At 42.2% G+C, this 19494-nt stretch overlaps 2 protein-coding genes across 2 annotated transcripts in view; both read right to left on the minus strand.

Moving 5' to 3' along the window:
• Positions 1 to 834: 834 nt before the first annotated feature.
• On the minus strand, positions 835 to 10121 carry ARPP19 (cAMP regulated phosphoprotein 19). Its single transcript, XM_081888833.1, has 3 exons — positions 9811 to 10121; positions 7081 to 7203; positions 835 to 4016 (listed from the first exon to the last, which is right to left on the minus strand). Exons 1-3 carry the CDS (start codon positions 9853 to 9855, stop codon positions 3846 to 3848), a joined length of 339 nt encoding a protein of 112 aa, XP_081744959.1. The 5' UTR covers positions 9856 to 10121; the 3' UTR covers positions 835 to 3845.
• Positions 10122 to 13738: 3617 nt separating this feature from the next.
• Positions 13739 to 19494, minus strand: part of ATOSA (atos homolog A) — a 52700-nt gene continuing 46944 nt past the window's right edge. The window contains exons 10-12 of the mRNA XM_081888471.1: positions 16961 to 17029; positions 16144 to 16343; positions 13739 to 14745 (exon numbers count right to left, since the gene is read on the minus strand). Coding sequence (XP_081744597.1) covers positions 14592 to 14745; positions 16144 to 16343; positions 16961 to 17029 — 423 coding nt within the window. The 3' untranslated portion in view covers positions 13739 to 14591. The remainder of the gene's footprint in view (positions 14746 to 16143; positions 16344 to 16960; positions 17030 to 19494) is intronic.

The following is a 19494-nucleotide window of genomic DNA, read 5'->3' on the forward strand; positions in this document are numbered from 1 at the left end:
ATTTCTTCATAATGGTATCTCTACTATTCAGGGCTATAACCTGTATTTGGTTGACCAATACAATTTATTAAAGAAATAGGTAATCATTGGGCAGCCCAGGTGGACATTACTCAAACAGCCTTACAAACCTAAGTTCCATTGTAAACAACTGATAGACCGGAAGGCGCAGGAGATGAAATGCGTTCAGCATGGCAGAGAAAATGTGCAGTTGCTTTCATGCTTTGAATGCAAGTTCCAGGTTCAAACGCCATTGTGCCCAGTAAAAATATAACAGTCGCTACCAGTCAAAGTAGACAAGACAGGACAGATAGAACGCAGGTTGGATTATGTTCTTCGATTGTGAGCTGAAGCTGCAGTTTGCAGATGTTTGCATTCTAAGGCAGTCTTGGTGATCAATAAACTTCCAGCCAAGTTGTATGCTAGAGGTTGTTGGGCACCTTGGTTTTTGTATTAGAAAGCACCAGATTAACTAGGCATTAAAGGGCTTCTCCAGCTCCTGCTTTAGGCCCTATAATAAGAATCCCATCTGAAGGATATTACTGTTCAGTTACAAGTTCAGGTTAATTACCACAAACAACACTTACATCTCATAAGCATAGAAACAAGCCTATTATGGAATTAAAGTCAAACAATAAGCTTTAATACTGTTATTAGAAAAATAGGTACTGATGTATATAAAGGTAGTTACAATAAAGTATGTTATATTTTTGTAGTTGTACATACACTACAAAAACAGGCCTAGTCATAGAAGTGCAAAGCAAGTTCTACTGGGACTTTTTAAGCTAAAAGATTAAATGAGTTGTGGAAGTAAACACAGTAAGAGACCAGACAAACTTCTACAGAGCGATGAAAACTAATTAGATGAATTTATTATGCATACTATACAAGGTGGATGTTGGTAAGGAGCAACTAAAATTTTCACCACTTCAGCATCAAAAATGCATTAAGGAATATATCAAACCAAACAGTTCTTTGTGGCCTCTGCACACACACTCTCCTATGACAATGAATAATGAATGGATGGGATGGGAGTGAGGGGAAGAACACTTCTGAATCACTTAATTACTCCACTAGTTAACTACTGGGAAGAGTTTGGGGGTTACAACATACTGTCTTCATTATAGACGTACTCAAGCACTACTAATCACTGCATAAAGCTGATCGATTGCTAGACTATAGTGCAGATAGATCTCTGAAAAAGGTCATTTTATCAAATAGTAAAACTCATATTATACAGTATGTACACAAGTTTTACAGCTTTATCTTGTTGGAGTAAGCTTAGAGTTGAAAGTTAGTAATCCACTTGCTCTTCTATAAAATGATTGTTGATCTAGCTCCTTGTCCCCTTCACAGCATAGATGATCAAACTATCTTCAGTTGAGGTTTATCCAGAGACACAGGTCCAACATCAGACTGAACTGGTTGGTACTGTAGTATATATTCTTATGGATCACCAGCTTATGTTCTCTTTACAGTCTTTAACATTTTAATTCATTGGTGGACACGGAAAATTTGCACAGTCACAACAATAATATAAAATAGCAAACTGTAACTGGGGGAATGGAATGTTTAGATTTACATGGCTATTTATACCTCCCTATATGTCAAACCAGCTCATCTAACTATGATCTGTGGTGTAGTAGCAACTAGGAAATATTCCAAGTCATTTGCTGTTCAGAACTACTACTTTTAGGCCAGTCACTTTTCAGAAAGCCTAGCTTTTACTTATTTCTACAAAAATAAATTGTGAATGTACATTAGCAGCCTTCAATAAAAAGCCACTTAATGTTACCTTGTTCCTCTTGCATTAAACAGAGGGCTGTTCTCCTCAACTTCACTTCACTAATAACAAGGTATTAACTTCGCTATTAAGTCTGTTTCAGTGAATATATTCATGTTACAGGGAGATGAAATCAAAATTAGATACAACCAATTACTGAATTACTTCCCATAGACAAAAACTGATATGCTAGAGACTTTGCAAGTATTTTCCTCATTTAAGACAGAACAGAGAATGAAAAAAACAGCCCTAATCTCCAGTATATCTAAACCTATCACCTAAATATTTTAATATACCCAATTTTTATATGGAAACGAGGTTAAGATTTTTTAAAAAAAATTAAGAGAGATGAAGACAACGGGAGTTAGTAGTAATCAGTACCTTTGAAACCAGGCCTCTTGATTAGTATTATAGGTCAGAACCAACATGATTATATTATTAGCTGTATTGTCTCAAATTTGCTTTGTAAAGGGTGGGGGCTTTGCAATACAAAAAAGGTAAGCTCTTTTGACAACTTTCCCCCTCCCCCCAAAAAAGAATCCTCTTGGAAGAAGCCAGCAGAGTCTTGTTTCTTTTACAGTGAAGGTGTCAGGCAAAAAGAATATGGAATTCCTTTAGCGCAGACAAAAATACCACCATAGATGCTAACTAGTTTTAACTGTCATTTCTATCCAATATGCAAGACAAATAGGTCAATTCACTGAACCACTCCTGCTGCAGTATTAATAACATGCTCTGACAAATAAAGACTTTGAATGTTTATCATGAATCACTACAATATATGTAAAAAAAAATTCACTAGCACTTCCCAATCCAAATGTATGGATTACTTAACAACTACTGAATTAGATGTTCTTTTATGTGTCAGAGACCTCTAATAGCATCAAAATATACCCATATTTTCACATTCCAAAATATCCTGCATAGATTTTAAAAGATGCAAAAGTTGTAGTAGCTTTGGAATACCCTAGTTATCTACAAGTTGCTTAATGTGATATACTTGCCTTTAAACTAATTTAGCCCCCTTGAAGTACTTTGCCTTAAGGTATACTAGCTAAAGTGTTTTGTATCTATAGTATATATTTAGACTAATCATTGTAGGTTACTGTTGACACAGAGAAAGGATATACTAGCAAAGCCTTTCTATTATAGTTCTTTTAAGTGATTTCCAGATTTTAAACGCAGAAGTCTGTTATTTTCAGTAACATAGTTTGACTCAAATGAGGATTATGACTTTCAAAGGTACAGAATTATTTGTGCTTCCAGTTGGCACATTTTTTAAAAATGTAAAGTTAACAGATATTTGCAAAAGTTGTGCAAAACCATCTTATTTACAGAAATGGCACAAAAGTGAATTCAGTCTATGCACATGCACACTTCATTCACTTCAAAAATGTGTTCTACACTACAGGACCAAAAGGAATACCAGCTTCAACAGGCAGTTGTCGATAAGCACGAGTTTTACAAGAATTACACCAAAATGAGCAAATATTGCCCAAGTAAAAAATCTATTGTTAAAGCTGAAGTAGGTTTAAGGCCATTCAAGTTCAAGAGCAGATACACAAATTAAGTCAGAGCCCCATCTTTTTTTTCTTTTTTTTAAATACATGCTTTACCTTCTAGCAACTTGCGGTCTAAAACCTCTAGTTTACAAAACCAAACACAAGAAACACAACAGGTGGTTGTATTCAATAGAAACATACTATGCTGTAACTAAGGTGAACTAAAGAAAGCAGAAACATAAAAAAAAAAATTGTCAAACCTGCTATGTCACTTGCTGGAACCAGCCCTACACTAGCAAATAGGTAATATGTACATTTTTCAAGTAGATTACTTTACATTGCTCTAACAAAACGTGTCCTTTTTTTAAAATCAGTGCATTGTTCTCAATTCTTCCATGGACTACACAACTTAATTCTTAACAGGACTCTCTTACAATAGCAGCACAAGCTACCACTACCTGCAAAGCGGTCAGTCAATGACTTAGTGGAAACAAAAAATGTGAGAAGTAACTATTAAGGAAATATTAAGGGAATGAGAAGATTCATGCAGTTCTGCCATCTAGTCAGCCAGCCAGCTTGCTAGCAACAAGAGAGGGTTTCCGCTGTGGAAGGTCCTGTGGAGTGGGAATGTGGTCACCTGTAACTTCGGTCTTATCAGGAGCTGCAGTAGGGAGTTGCTTATTCTTCATCTTTGCTTTAGCCATATTGTAATCCCCAGAATCAAAGTACTTTTGCTGTAAGGCAAGAAAGAATTGGTGAATTGAGTACAACAGGGACACACACTAAATATACTACTTTCCCCAAGAATTACCTAACTGTGTGACATTCTGGGCTTACTCTAAGAACAGTCTACTGCAGGGGTCTGCAACCTTTAAGACAAAAAGAGCCACTTGGACCCGTTTCCAAAGGAAAAAAAAAATTTGGGAGCCGCAAAACCATTGCGACATTTACAACAAATATATCTCCGGAGCCGCGATCTGACAGCGGGCGGGAAGGTGACGTCGGGACGGTGAGTGACTAACGCACGCACCGCCCCCATGCGACGTCACAGCCAGTACAGCGCCCGCCACAGTGGGGAGTGTCGGGGCGCACAATGCGCCTCCTCCCCTCGCTAGTATCCGCCCCGGAGCCGCAGCAAAGGTGTAAAAGAGCCACATGCGGCTCCGGAGCCGCGGGTTGCAGACCCCTGGTCTACTGGATCAGGCCATCTAGTGCAGCATCCTGTTTGTTCTCGCAGTGGTCAACAAGATGCCTGTGGGAAACCCTCAAGAAGGTTTTATATAAGTTGAGACAGGAAAAGGAAACTTATACCTGATCAAATAGTTATGACCCATCAAATGTAGCCTGTTAGTCCAAGACCAGATATGTAAAGGCTAGGGAAGTTTAAGAATATCGCTTAAAGCATGTTATCTATCTTAATGAACAAGACAGGCGTCTTTACATTGCAGCCATGTGAGTAATTAGCACCTATGAACAAACAGAGCAAAGTCTGAATAAAACTATTTCAGCCTTGCAGAATTATAAATAGAAATAATATTCAAAGAATATTATGGGTTACATTTATTGCTAGCATTTTCTTGCCATCAACAAGTGAAATTGTTGTCTATTAGTAAAGGTGTTAAGCATTACAAAATAGGCTTCTCTTAATTGGCACGTCCACACTTTTAAGACAGATTATACTACCGTAGAATCCGGCGTATTATGCGACTGGGCATATTAGATGACCCCCCAAATTGGCAGCTGCCAATTTGGGGGTTCTTCTTATAAGCCCAGTTGCCTAATACGCTGGGCAGCTCCGAGCCGGGAGAAAACCGACCAACGCGGAGCGGAGCCCGCCACCCCTGCTGCTGCTTCCAAAGCAGCAGTGAGCAGGCTCCGCGCCAGGCTACTCTCTCATGGCACGGAGCAGGGGGGGGAGCGGCTCCGCTCTGCGCCGCCCATACCCAGCGTATAAGATGACCCCCGGCTTTTTAACCTCTTTTCCGGGGTTAACAAGTCGTCTTCTACGCTGGAATCTACGGTATTTGTTTAGGAAACCATTTGTTTATATTTCAGACAGTCCTGGTGGTGAAGGGGTTAGTATTGACATATGACTACAGCAAGTATGTTTCTAGAGTACAGGTCCCTGACGATTGGCCATGCTTACTGAGGCTAATGATAGCTGGAGTCCAGAGGGTCGCAGGCTCCCCATTTCTGAACCAGAGAGATGAAGTTTTGAATTCCTGCTCAGACACTACGCTCACTGGAATGTTACATTGCATTTCTTGGTTCTACCATGGTTCTACCATGATTTATTATCTTCTGCTCATTTTAAATTAGATATAATCCAATATATTTTAGAAAACATATTTGGTTTATTTTCTGTTAACTTTTTTCAAACTTTGCTCTGTTTAATATTTGCTTTCAACCAAATGTGATTAAATATGTTCTTATTTGTATAAACTGGGGGAAAGGAAGTTGGCACTGTTTAATAATCTGAAAGGTTATCCTGTAGCAAGTTAAATACAATCTAATCTTAAGGGGTTGTTAGAGCTGTGTAGTAAATTTCTTGGTGATGGAAAACAAGAGTACTTGCCAGACCTTTTGAAAAATGCTGTATAATGTTCTAATTTCAGAAAGCCTTTTTTAAAATTCACAGTATTGCTAAGGCATTGTCCACCACAATATTAATGTCACTTTTAGTACTGCTGCCCATTTGTGGTTTATAAATATTTGCTTTAGACATTTGCTTTATGCCTGTTAATTTTTTTGCAGAGAGACAGGACAAAAAGTTCATGTATAATTTAAATAAATGATCACTAATATTGAGTACGTGAACACTTGAGCATGTATGCTTTAACTGTTCCAGTTTAACAATCCCCACCTTCACAACCAAGTAGGCTACAAAATACTCTGTGTTCCCTAAAGCCTTATTAAGTCTTTAAAACTAAAGGAGAATCTGTACCAATGGACCAATTTTAGTTTTCAAGTTAATGTAACTCAGTGTTTGAAACTAAGCAGGCACCAGTCACATTTCACGATTGGCATCTGGCCTTTTGTGAGCAAGTGGAGATGTCTGGTAGCCACATTTGCGCCTAACATTTCCATCTGGCTGGCTGGTACTGCTGCGATGCTTGCTGGGCAGCTTGCACTAAAATACACGACTCTTTTGCTGATGCTCTGCCCTGCAAATCAGCTGGCTTGCAACACCAAAACACGCTCCAATGTAAAGAGGCTGTTTGCTGGATGCCTGATCTGCCGCTGCAGGTGAGTGAGGGTTAATGCTGCCTTGCACACCTCACATGTAGAGGGAGAACACAAGGCACTGCCAGGTACAGCCCAAGGGTAAGTGTCAATGGTGGGGACTGAGGCAAACCAAGGCAGAGATGCCTTGGTCCCAATAATGGTACTGCCCAACTGTGGATGCTGGTTTTTATTTTCTTGTGGATCAACAGTTACATTTGCTTTTTATTAAACTGTGTGTTCTTGAAGAAACAAGTAATTCACGCAACATATTTTCACAGCTCTTTTAAGCAAAGTGTGAAGAATGCCTACTTTTAAAAACACAGATTGGAGGGAAAATGTCAATTTAGAAGGCACCATGCACCATTTGTGGGCTCTGATATGAAGTGAAGTATGCTTTCACTGAATCACAACTGAAATCGATAGGCCTTTACTGCCCAGAAAGTATGATTGAGGTGTTGGTTTCAAAGCAAACTTCTCATCCATATGAGCAAAACCGGCATCATTGCAAGCAGACAGATTAAAAGGCTTTACTTGCTTAAACAGACTAACTACACATGGTTCAAGCTTACTCACTCCTTTCTGGAGCCGCTTTCTCAAGAAATCTGAGCCCCCAGGCTTTTGTCCCAGATGAGGATATCTGGCCTTCAACTTTGCTTCTTCAGCTTTCTCAGGACTAATCACCTTGTCTTCCATTTCCTGAAAACACAAGGAATTAGTATTTCTACTACATTACTTATGCCTTCCTCTGAATAATCTTGCAATTTCACAAAATGCCCATCTTTAAATATTCAACTTTTATTGGCTAACCAGCAATATATGATGTGATTAGCCCTATCAATTTTCACATCCAACATATACCACACTTAATAACTGTTTTCACTAACTGAATAATACCAGGGTTACTGCCCATTTTACAAAAATATGTACACTGCTTTTAAGTTGGGTAAAAATGCATGAACACCTAGAGATTAGACCTGTATATTTTGTGATCCACCCAGCTGAATAACCCTTCAAAAGATGTATACCCCATTTCTCAGCCAAGAATGGTTCTCAAAGCAGCTTACAGACAATTACAACCACACACAAAGGTTCAGTATTTCAATAATACTTTGCCTCTTCCCTCACTCCAGAGTAAGAGTAAAAGGCACTGCAAGTGGACTCAGAACCCGGCTAATAGCCCTTCCACTGACACGCATGTAGCTCTTCTGCAGCCTACGAGAGGTACAATAACCTTGGTCTGCAAACATAGGGGTTGTCAAACAAGCTATAATACAGCTTTGTAGGTCACAAGTTATTTGTACCCAGCCTACATTTATTGTCTGCTATTTGAGGAATCAACATGAGCCACAACCTGGGATTATGTGGCCAGAAACAGAAAAGCATCAGAATATCCATGTGCTGACCCCTCAGATAACAAACAGATGCTGGACAGTAGTTTTCAATTCAGTTCCAAAGCTTCACTCTGATAATGACCGCCTGTAATATAAATGGTGCTAATATGAACACATGGAATAATAAGGAAACAATCCAAACCATGAAGGTATGCTTAGAATCCACTGATTTATTGGGTTAAAGCAGGCTTCCTTAAACTCAGCCCTCCAGATGTTTTGAGACTAAAAATTCCCATAATTCCTGACCATTGGAGGGCTGAGTTTGAGGAAGCCTGGGTTAAAGTATCTTCAAGTTGCATGTGTGAAGATATTGTTTTTATTAAAAGTCAGTAAACAAAATGCAAAAACAGTTAATCGTTTTATACTTATAATACATAACTCTTAAAAAGAACCCAGACCAACAAACAACTTTATATCCCATGGTAAGACTTCTTCACTGCAGGCCAGTTCAGAACAAAAAAAAATTAGTTACAAGGTCTCCCCCCTCCAATGCACTTTCAGCCCAATCCTACGCATATTTCCTCAGAAAATCACACCAGGTTTAATTCTGTCTACTCCCAGGTATGCCCGTGTAGAAATGGCATATTGACCCTAATTTTTGTTCTTTATAGGCTAAAGCAGTATTTCCCAAACCTGGCAATCCAACTGTTTTTTGTTTTGTTTTTTTTGGACTACAACTCTCACCATCCCTAGCTAGCAGGACCAGTGGTCAGGGATGATGGGAATTGTAGTCCAAAAACAGCTGGAGACCCAAGTTTTGGAACACTGGACTAAAGCATAAAACCGGTCCATTACAGCTTCTTTACTGCACTAAAGCAGCATCAAAGCCTGCCTCTTTCATATATACCAGCGATGGCCAAACTTGGCCCTCCAGCTGTTGTTGGGCTACAACTCCCATCATCCCTAGCTAACAGGACCAGTGGTGAGGGATGATGGGAATTGTAGTTCCAAAACAGCTGGAGGGCCAAGTTTGGCCATCACTGGTATATACGAAAGAGAATGCTGGCAAAAAACTAAGGTTCACACCCATGACGTGTTTTCCAAGCTGGGCGTGAAGCGAGGCGGGCTAAGGGGGCTCACGAGCCGCGTACGCGGCCTCCACGCTGCACGTTGCGGGGGAGCGAGCGAGCGTGATGAGGGGCCGATGTCGTCACATTCACGCCGCGCTTTCCCCGGCTTGCTGCAAACCAGACAATACGGGCCCAAGGAGGCGCTTGCGCCCTCGCCGGCGGGCACGCCCACCCCGGGCTCCCTCCCTGCAAGCTCGACACCGCGAATGGGGGCAAGGCGACCCGGGGGCCTCATCAGCCCGCCCTATATGGCCGGCGTTGGGGAAGCACACCGTCCCCGCGGACCAAGGGAAATAATAAATAAATGATAATAATAACAAACGTGAGGGGAAAGTGGCGGCGCCGCCACCACACGCGCTGCGGAACAAAACGCCTCGGCGGCGCCCCTCAGCTTTCGCCCGCCCAGCGCAAAGTTTTGTGGCTCCTGCTGCGGCCGTTTCTCCACGAAGGAGGGAAACTCGCCTGCCAGGAGCGGGAAGGGAGGCTCTTGAGGCGACGGCAGGGATACCCACACTCGCACCCACCACGGAAAGTAGCAGCTCACATACATATACATACACAGAGAGAGAGGCCTTTCCCTAGACTTTGCGCCATATAACGCGCGCGCCAGGCGGCTGAGGTGAACCAAAGCTTCTCTCAGGAACCGTCCCCCTAAGCCCCCGATAAAAGAATTTGGGCCCAGAGAGGAAGGCAAGCCGGAGTGTGAGGGGAGACTCCCCTGACTAAACTTTCCCCCTCAGCCAAGTCGCGGCCTAAGCTGCCTCCGCCGGCTCCGGACATGGCGCCTGAGATGCTCTCCTTCCCTCTCGCACCGCCTCAGGCCCGGCAAAGCAACGCCTCACCTTCTGCTCCTCCGCCGAAGCGGGCTCCGGGCTCTCCGCAGACATGGCTTCCACACAACCGCGGCAGCAACCCACCGGAGGAGAAAGGCCTGGAGCCGGCGATCAGCTGCTGCTGCTGCTGCTCCTGCTGGTGGTACCACAACCGCACACAAGATGGCCGCCCGCGGACGACGGCGAGCCGGCAGGCTCAAATATCTGCTCGCGTTCCCAGTTGCCCCGCTACCCTGCCGCCCCGCTGCAGAGCAAGTGGATGAGGCCGGAGAAGGGCAGGCGCGGGATATGCGGCTCTCTCGCAGGAGGATCACGGCTTGCAGCTTGCGTGCGTCACATTGCGCTCCCCTATGGGATCCCGCTCGTCCGCTGTGGCATTCTGGGAGATGTAGTTTATTGGTGCTTGGGGCTGAGCTTGATGTTCTCGGCAGCTCTCCTCTAATGTAGACGCGGGTGTTGAGAAGAAGGGTGCCGTCCTAACCCCAATTACACGGGAGTAAAGCCCGTTCTTGGGAGAAAAGCAATGACAAACCTAGACAGCATCTTAAAAAGCAGAGGCACCATCTTGCCAACAAGGGTCTGTATAGTTAAAGCTATGGTTTTCCCAGTAGTGATGTATGGAAGTGAGAGCTGGACCATAAAGAAGGCTGATTGCCAAAGAATGGATGCTTTTGAATTATGGTGCTTAAGGAGACTCTTGAGAGTCCCATGGAGTGCAAGATCAAACCTATCCATTCTGAAGGAAATCAGCCCTGATTGCTCACTGGAAGGACAGATCCTGAAGCTGCGGCTCCAATACTTTGGCCACTTCATGAGAAGACTCGACTCCCTGGAAAAGACCCTGATGTTGGGAAAGATTGAGGGCACAAGGAGAAGGGGACGACAGAGGACGAGATGGTTAGACAGTGTTCGCGAAGCTACCAGCATGAGTCTGACCAAACTGCGGGAGGCAGTGGAAAACAGGAGTGTCTGGCGTGCTCTGGTCCAGGGGGTCACAAAGAGTCGGACACGACTAAATGACTAAACAACAACAACAAAACTCCATTCAGTTCAGCATAATCCTAACTTGTAGAGTTGGAAGGGACCGCATGAGTCATCTAGTCCAACCCACTGGGATGCAGGGATATTTTGGCCCAACATGGGACTCAAACCCAGGACCCTGAGATTAAGAGTATCATGCACTAACGACTGAGCCAGCCCAGTTTGGCTCCATCCATTGGCCGGCAAAGGATGAGAAACAGCAGCAGCCTCAAGGAGTTTGCTTCCCCGCTCCCTGCCTAAAAGAACGCTTGCAATCACTTTGTGGGTGCGGAGTTGGCCTTGCAACACCACTGAACCCTTTGAGAAGAAGTTGCGCCATTTCAAGTGGGGCTCAGAGGACAAAACCTCCGCCATAGTAAAAATAAATCATGCTAGTGCAGGCTGCTGGAATTGCAGCACTTCGTTCCTCCCGCTATTGCTATTCCTATACTGGGAAGGAAGAAAAAACACTGCATGGCTTGTTACTCAGTAAACATATATTCACTTCCACTTGTGGTTTGTTCTAAGAGAAACAAATCATAAGCCCAGATTCCATGTAATGACAAGCCAGATTATGGCTTGTTTCTTCCCTTGGCAGTAGGGGAGGAATGAAACGCCTGCAATTGCACATCTGCTTGTCCATATTAGACCATAGTTTAACTGGTTCAATGTGGTGTGTGAACCAGGCCAGTCTCATAAGTAGTCTAGGAGGAGGAAACCAAAAACCCTTCAAAATTAGCGTAACATGAGCATCTAAGGGAGCCCCTTGGTGGCTGTGTTTACAGGGCTGTGGGGAAATTTAATAACTTGCCCAAAGGAGTAACACCCTTTGGTATCAAAGCAGTGCTTCAGTTCTAAATTGAGATGTGTTGATTTTCAGGACTGCTGGTCACACCCCTGACCTAGAACCTCAAATTGCCCTAATTTCAGATATGGGTGTGGTAGCTGCAGTTAACAAAGATGAAAGACACTCTTAGGCCAGTTGGTACTATTACAGCTTTCATGTGGAGGCAAATTTAAAGTAATGTGCTTAGTGAGCAGTTGCCACATGGTGAGCTGTTTGTATGCAGTAGCTTATAATGCCAGCTTGGTTATTTCTTTATATGTATTGCAAAACCCCAAAAGGAAGAACCAGTTTATGGTCATAGGCGGCTGCACGCAGATTGCTATGAGTGAAATGCAACAATGTCTGTCTGCCAATGGAATAGACACTATTAGCAGAATAGATTCTGCAGCCTTCCCCACTCCTCCTAATCTGCTCCAGAGGGCTGGGAGACTCTTAGGAGTCAGATTTGGGGGCACAAAGGACAAGAAAGGGAAGTTCTGTTACATGAGCAGAAACCAACTTTCACAAGTACGGAGCTACAGTTGGTAAAAGTGTAACAACCTTGAGTTTACCTTTGTGTAATTGTTTGTTGAGACCAATGGGGCACTTTCCAATAAATTTAAATGACATTAATACAACACACACAAAAAGCCTTTGCTACTAACTGATGGTTAAATCATTGGCATTAAAATGCCTATCAGCAAGCTATTTTTCAAACAGTTTATTGAACTCAGAAAGGTTTCAAAGCCATCTTGAATCTGTAGAAGGTATTTGGGTTGAATGATTTACTTGAAGAATTCAGTTTTTTTCTGCATATGACATTTCTGGTTTTTGTTCCTGCCACAGTTCTAGCACCACAGGACTCAAGTTCTTTGGAGGTACTGGCTTATAATCTGTTGCAGTTTCCTTAACCAGCTCCACACTCTGGAATACTGTACGTATTTTTTGGAGACTCCTCACAATCCATACAACTCCAACCACAAAATTCATGGTGATTTCTCACTCCCTTTTCAAAAATATCTCCCCCTCCAAATACTCAGAATCCTGATTTTGTGGAACTGTTGCACACAAGCAATATCCCACAATGCCCTTTATTGTGTTGGAATGTCTGAACATTTATTTGCCAGTATTAGAAACTGCTTTGCTGGAGTTTCTTGTGGGGGAAGATGGAAGGAGATCCTAGTGTCTTGGAGATTGGTGAGTGAATTGTTTCAATTTTTTCAAGGTACAATAAAAGGGATGACTTTCTAGAGCAGCTTTGGGGAACCTATGAACTACAGGCCAAGTTAGGCCCAGCAGGGATTCATATTTGACCTGCAATGTTGTTTTCCCAAAACCGCACCCAACAAAGAGAAGCCTCAAAATGCTTGCTGTAAGTGCTGGTCAATGGATTGGTGCTTGCAGCAAACCTTACCTGCCAGGGAACAATCAGGAGCATCAAAGTGTGCTCCTGGTTGGTTTCCAGGAAACAATTGTTTGACCAGCACTTACAGCAAGCTTCAGAGAGACTGACTGCACTATGGAGTTCCCACAGTGGCACTTATTCTAAGCCCTGCAGGGAAAGGCTTCCTTTGCCCTCGTGGATATCAATCAAGTTGTTCAATGGTGGCTACAAATCTCACTTCCTTTTCCTCCATGGTTTGCTTCTCACAGTGGGCAAGCAGATGTCTACTCGCTGGTTTCCCACGGACATCTGACTGGACTAGATGCGCCACTGGCCCGATCCAAAAGGCTATTCTTACATTCTTCTGATTTATGCTGGCAAAGGAAAAGGCTTCATCTGCAGTCAGGTGATGTCAGATGACTGAAGGGTGGGCAATCCCACCCATCAAAGTTGTCCATGGGTGCTGGGAAAGGTCTGGATACAGCCCACCGGCCAGGGCTTTTTTTTTCCAGCCAGAACTCACAGGAAGTCAGTTCCAGCACCTCTCAGGTGGGTTCCGGCCCCTCTTTTTCTGGAAAAATGACACTGCCGCTGGCTACCTCCAATCCCCCACCTCTGTTCTAGACTCAGCTAGTGGCCTATGGTGGACAAAAACAAAACCCTATTAAGAGCACAAAGACCATCTCAAAATAAAACCAATACAAATGTTGCTGTTTTCACATATATTTAAGATATAAATACTACTTTGTTTTCACAGTACATCTTTTTTTTTAAAAAACACAGTCTGAGAAAGTCAGGTATGGGACAGCAGTGTTATGTAAAATTTTGATACTGATTAGAACAATGTGAAAGGCTTTGATGAGGGGGTCTTTTAGGAGGGAAATGGGTGCTATTATAGGTTGGGTCCATGATTTGAATGAGTAGTCCCACAGTTTTGAAGTATGGTTTCATGTGTTATCATGGGGTGGGGGTGGGGAATTAGCAATATGGTGGGGGGAGGAATACACAACCCATCCTGCCCTACATGCTTGCATAGTATGATAATGCAATGGAAGTTTAAAATCCCATCCTTATTTTAAGCAGCTTACGTATCACTTAAAAACACATCACACAAAGTAAAGACTTCTGTATATATTTCAGATTTCAATAATAATGTCAAAAATACGTAGTATGATTTTACATAGGATTTGTGCTACATTAGAACAGTAAAGACAAACATCACTTAAGTAAAAGAAACATTAAATATTAAATAACCAAAAAATAAAATAAGGTGTAAACACTAAACTAATTTGGGAATCTGCTATTGCAACACGTCCAATGAAGTGGTTTATAACCAGTATAAAAAGATTAGGACTAAGTATGTTCCAGTCTACTTGGAATACACAAAGCTCATTCCAGAAGCATTTTTTAAAACTGGTCCAAGAGCCTAGAAGAGCTTTGACTCTCATTTGACCACCACCTCACTTTCTTCACTTTTAAACAGTTTAGTTTATGCCAATTGTTCATCTTATTCAATAGTAATCTGGTAACTGAGCAAATACTTTTCATTGTTGCATCTTGCTAACACCGGGGAGAAAACTGAGGGTTTGTTGGAGATTCAGTGTAAGATTTGAGTTCGTATGCAGCGCCACTGTCAACTTCCATGGATTTTCGAGAGAACAGGAGTCTTACATCTCTGTAGAGGTAGATCTTTCCAGACTTAGAACTCTGGAACCTAGGAGAACAGATGTCAGTATTAGTCATTGCTGAATAAAGCACATGTAAGAAATGTCACAGAAGAACGAAGCTTGGAGAAGAAATTTCTTCAATAGTCTAAACTGTTACTTTTTATCTAGTTCAAAAGGAAGTAGGTGTTTTTCCATTTATCCTTATATAACCACTGCTTGAGGCTTGTACTCTAAGGATCAGACTGAGACATTTTATTTGAAGTAGGAAGAACAGATGATGAAACAGTGACTGCAATTTTCAATTATGTTTATGGCACATTATTGAATCAGAACACATTAGTGCATATATTTAGGGTGATGAGCCTATTTGTTTGATATTTTTATAGCCTGTATCTCATTCTTTCAAAGCCAATGAGAAAACATGATAAATCTTTACTGCAAAACTGAGCATATCTCTCAGATTAACATCCTCTTGGAACATGCCAAGAAAAAGTGTTAAAGGATCTAAGCTAAATCTGGGCATGAGCTTGTTTAAAAATCTTACAGAAGCTGGCTAGTCTCTAGACAGGCAGCTATGGTTTGCGTATCAGCAGAATGTTATCCATCTCACAAGAGAAAATTATAGGTTACGTTTTCAGTCACATAGGCACAAAGTACAAAAGCAACCTGCCAAAACTTACAGGAGTTTTGATGAACACACAAACATGGACATGAAAAAATGAAAAAGCAAACTGACCCTTAGGTTTTAAAGGACTGCTTTTGTTTTTTAAAAGTCTGAATGGCAAGTTTCAGCCCTAGGCAAATGTTTCTGCTGACAACCTCTTGCTAAGGGGCTTTCACAATGGAAGCGCTGACACAACTTTAATTAGGGCCTTCTAAACAGATGCTGCCACAAAGCAGTTTAGAGTTGTATGACTTCATTTGTTTGGGAGAGAATGTGTATGGTTTCAGCAACTAAAACTTGAGTCACTTGTTTCAAATCTATTGTTGGAGCAAAGAATGAAAAACCAATACATGTGGCCCATTTGACTTTTTATCTGCATAAGCAAAAGGACAGTTAACAGGGTCCCTGTGCCTTTTTCCAAAAGATTTTTCAGCACTAATTAAAAAAAAACCAAGCTGTTGTTTTGATTCAAAGAATTATCTGCACTAAGTAACACATAAGAACATTGGGATATATCCAACATAGCACTAAGTCAAAATCACTTAGTAGGGTATTTCTTCCGCTGGTGACATGCAGGATGTGGTTGCAAAGAGGATGCCTAAGCAGGTTGCTGTTAACTTTGCCCAATCTGTTGCACAGCAAGTTTCCACTAGCACAGCTGCAGTGCTGGACTCCTCTGCTGCGTAATATTCAACTCCCAACCCCCCGGTCCTCTAGTGCAACAGCCCTTGCATTAGCAAAAAGAGAACGTTGGATACAGCCCTTTGCTCAGCAGCCTTACCTCAGATGAATGAGGTAGCGTAGTAGTCGTTCTTCAGTATGTCGAATATTTTCTTTATTAATGCTTCTCTTTGTTTCTCGTCTCACAGGGACAGAAAAGGTTCTTTGCCGTAGGAATGTTTGATGATTGGCTGGCATCTCTCGTAAGTCATATATCACCACAAACATCTTCACCACAGTCTTGTTGGGATTAAATAAGGTCTGAAAAGGGCAAACAGGTGCTTCAGAATGGCACTATTCTGTCGAACCAACAAACATTTGAAAATTCATGTGTCTTCAGTAACTGCACTTTCATACACAGCTTTTGTTTCTGGAAAGAGGAGACTAAGAACTAATAAGCTTCTCAATCACCTTCCATATTATCCAAAAGTGACTGAGACAACCTCTGCAGTTGCTAGGTAACTGCTGGCTATCTTCTCAAATATGATCTTTCCAAATACTTTCTGCTCTTCTAGCCTGTGGCCTTTGGACAAAGAAAGGAGCTATCTAACAGCTCATATCCAAGAGGTCCAAGTGATTAGCTGTACAGTGGTACCTCGAGTTACAAACACCTCAGGTTATAAACGCTTCAGGTTACAAACTCCGCTAACCTGGAAGAGTTACCTCGAGTTGAGAACTTTGCCCCAGGATGAGAACGAAAATTGTGTGCCGGCGACGCAGCAGCAGCAAGAGGCCCCGTTAGCGAAAGCATGCCTCTAGTTAAAAACAGTTTCAGGTTAAGAACGGACCTCCGGAACGCATTAAGTTCATAACTAGAGGTACCACTGTATGTTGGAAAGAGAATTGTTAATGTAACTCTTATGTCACAAAGTACATACCACTTGTATCGTTCCTGAAGGAGGTACCCGATAACCCCTTTTACCAAGTGACTCTAAAGCAATTACACCCTGTAAGGATCAAACAAGAAATGGAAAATTACAAATAGGCATCTTAATGTAAGCATCAGTATATCAAAGTGTTTAACTTTCAAAATTATCTGCAATAGAAATTTCAAAAAGTTTTTTCACATGGGTAACACACCAGTTAAGTTAAGTTAAAGGTAAAGATAAAGGTACCCCTGACAGTTAACTCCAGTTGTGAACGACTCTGGGGTTGTGGCACTCATGTTGCTTTACAGGCCGAGGGAGCTGGCATTTGTCCGCTTCCGCAGACAGTTTTTCCGGGTCATGTGACCAGCATGACTAAGCCGCTTCTGGCGAAACCAGAGTTGCACACAGAAACACCTTTTCCCTTCCCAATGGAGTGGCATCTATTTCTCTACTTGCACTTTGCAATGCTTTTGAACTGCTAGGTTGGCAGGAGCAGGGACCGAACAATGGGAGCTCATCCCGTCGCGGGGCCTCGAACCGCCGACCTTCCGATTGACAAGTCCAAGCAGCACAGTGGTTTAGACCACAGCGCCACCCGCATCCCAAAGTTAAGCTAGGAGTGCACAAAAATGTGGCTTGTAGATGACAGTTTAGTCTCACTCACTCACTCTGGTACGTAGTTTCCCCTTTAAGCATCTTTTCAGGACGGACAATTTATTATTGTAACATCTGCATTTAAATTGATCATCAAAGGTGAACAGTATTCGCATACCCCTAACTTGAGGAGTAAAGAACAGTGTCAATTCCACAGGATAATAATCACAGTGCATTTATTTGCAGGTAGGAAGACAGGACAACCACAATAGCTTCCTTTCCTAACTAAAGTGACTGGGCTATAATGGGGCCCACATAGTCTTTTCAATTCAGTCCAAAGCAGTTCATGTAATGTATATTGGATGTTTTGGCTGCCACAGGAGTGGGAACCAAGAATACTTTTGGGTACTGTATATGTGTTTTCTTTTTGTGAACGTACGTACCTATTTAGTTAGGCTGGCACACAGGAGACAAGTGAATATAACTTATCAAAACAAGATGTTAATTGGTAGCTTATATAAAGGGCTGCTTCACATATGATACTTTCCCCACAAAAACAAAAATGTGCAAAACTCCAAAGGAGTTATGTAAAGTTGTAAAGAAAAACAGAAGCCACCAAATGGTGGAGGTTGGTATTGCAGTCTTACTGTAAGGCACCCAAAATAGAAAGGAGCCTCATTTGAAAGTTGGGTGAAGCTGCAACATATCCTTAATGATATGTTAACCAACAAATGGGTGCTTGGGACACCTGTGCCTCCTCCCCAGCCACCTTCAACAAGTAAGAAAAGTAAGGGTCTGCTGTTACACTCGGAGCACAAGGGGCACTCAAAGTACAGGGTAAAAGATCTGGTCAGGAAAGGAGACCAAGACCAGGAGTCACTTTCTTCCTTGTGAAGATTTAAAAGCTAATTCAAGGTGCATCTTGTCTAAATGTCTAAATGAGCTGCCCTCCCTAGACCAACTAGCAATGGCCTTACTTATATCATAGGGAAGATCTAAAGTGTTATTTATAAATGTTTATATTCCTCCAACTAGCTTAAATATTGACACCGATAGCAAGTGGCAAAGATTAGAAACCTTCGTTAAGTTGCTGATTTTGGATTATCCAGGGGAAAAGCTCCTGCTGGTGGGTGATGTAAATGCAAGGCTAGGGCCAGATGACTCCAGTTTAGCAACCAAATACAGGTGCAAAATCAGGTTTCCCGAGACATCTAGCCCAGAAGCCCACCAGACCCCAAGGCTATCTAAGGACCATTATTCAAGCTATGCCGGCACCTGCCTTTTCAAATTTTCGAGGCAGCTAAGTTTACACATTCTAAATGGCCGCACAAGAGGTGAGATCCCTGGGGAATATACATTTCTGTTAGGGTAAAAACTAGCACAATAAAGTACATATTGGTCGATAGCGAATTATTAGCAAAAGCTAATTCGGTGCTATAGTTCTGCTGAAGGAGAGATTTGCTAACCTTTACAATAAATATTTTACAACTCCTTTTGGCTGAAATTATGAGCAAGCAAGTTCATCCTACCTGGATGAGATCAGTTCTAGGATGTGACGTTTGTAAGCCAAACCAGCTAATAATAATAATAATAATAATAATAATAATAATAATAATAATAATAATAATAATTTATTATTTATACCCCGCCCATCTGGCTGGGCCCCCCCAGCCACTCTGGGCGGCTTCCATAGAAACCAGGAAACACTAAAATATCATACATTAAAAACTTCCCTGAACAGGGCTGCCTTAAGATGTTTTCTGAATGTCAAGTAGTTGTTTATCGTTTTGACATCTGCTGGGAGGGCGTTCCACAGGGCGGGCGCCACTACCAAAAAGGCCCTCTGCCTGGTTCCCTGTAGCTTTGCTTCTCGCAATGAGGGAACCGCCAGAAGGCCCTCGGCACTGGACCTCAGCGTCCGGGCAGAACGATGGGGGTGGAGACGCTCC

This window comes from Podarcis melisellensis, assembly GCF_964234715.1.
Source record: "Podarcis melisellensis genome assembly, chromosome: 14".
Classification (NCBI taxonomy): Eukaryota; Metazoa; Chordata; class Lepidosauria; order Squamata; family Lacertidae; genus Podarcis; species Podarcis melisellensis.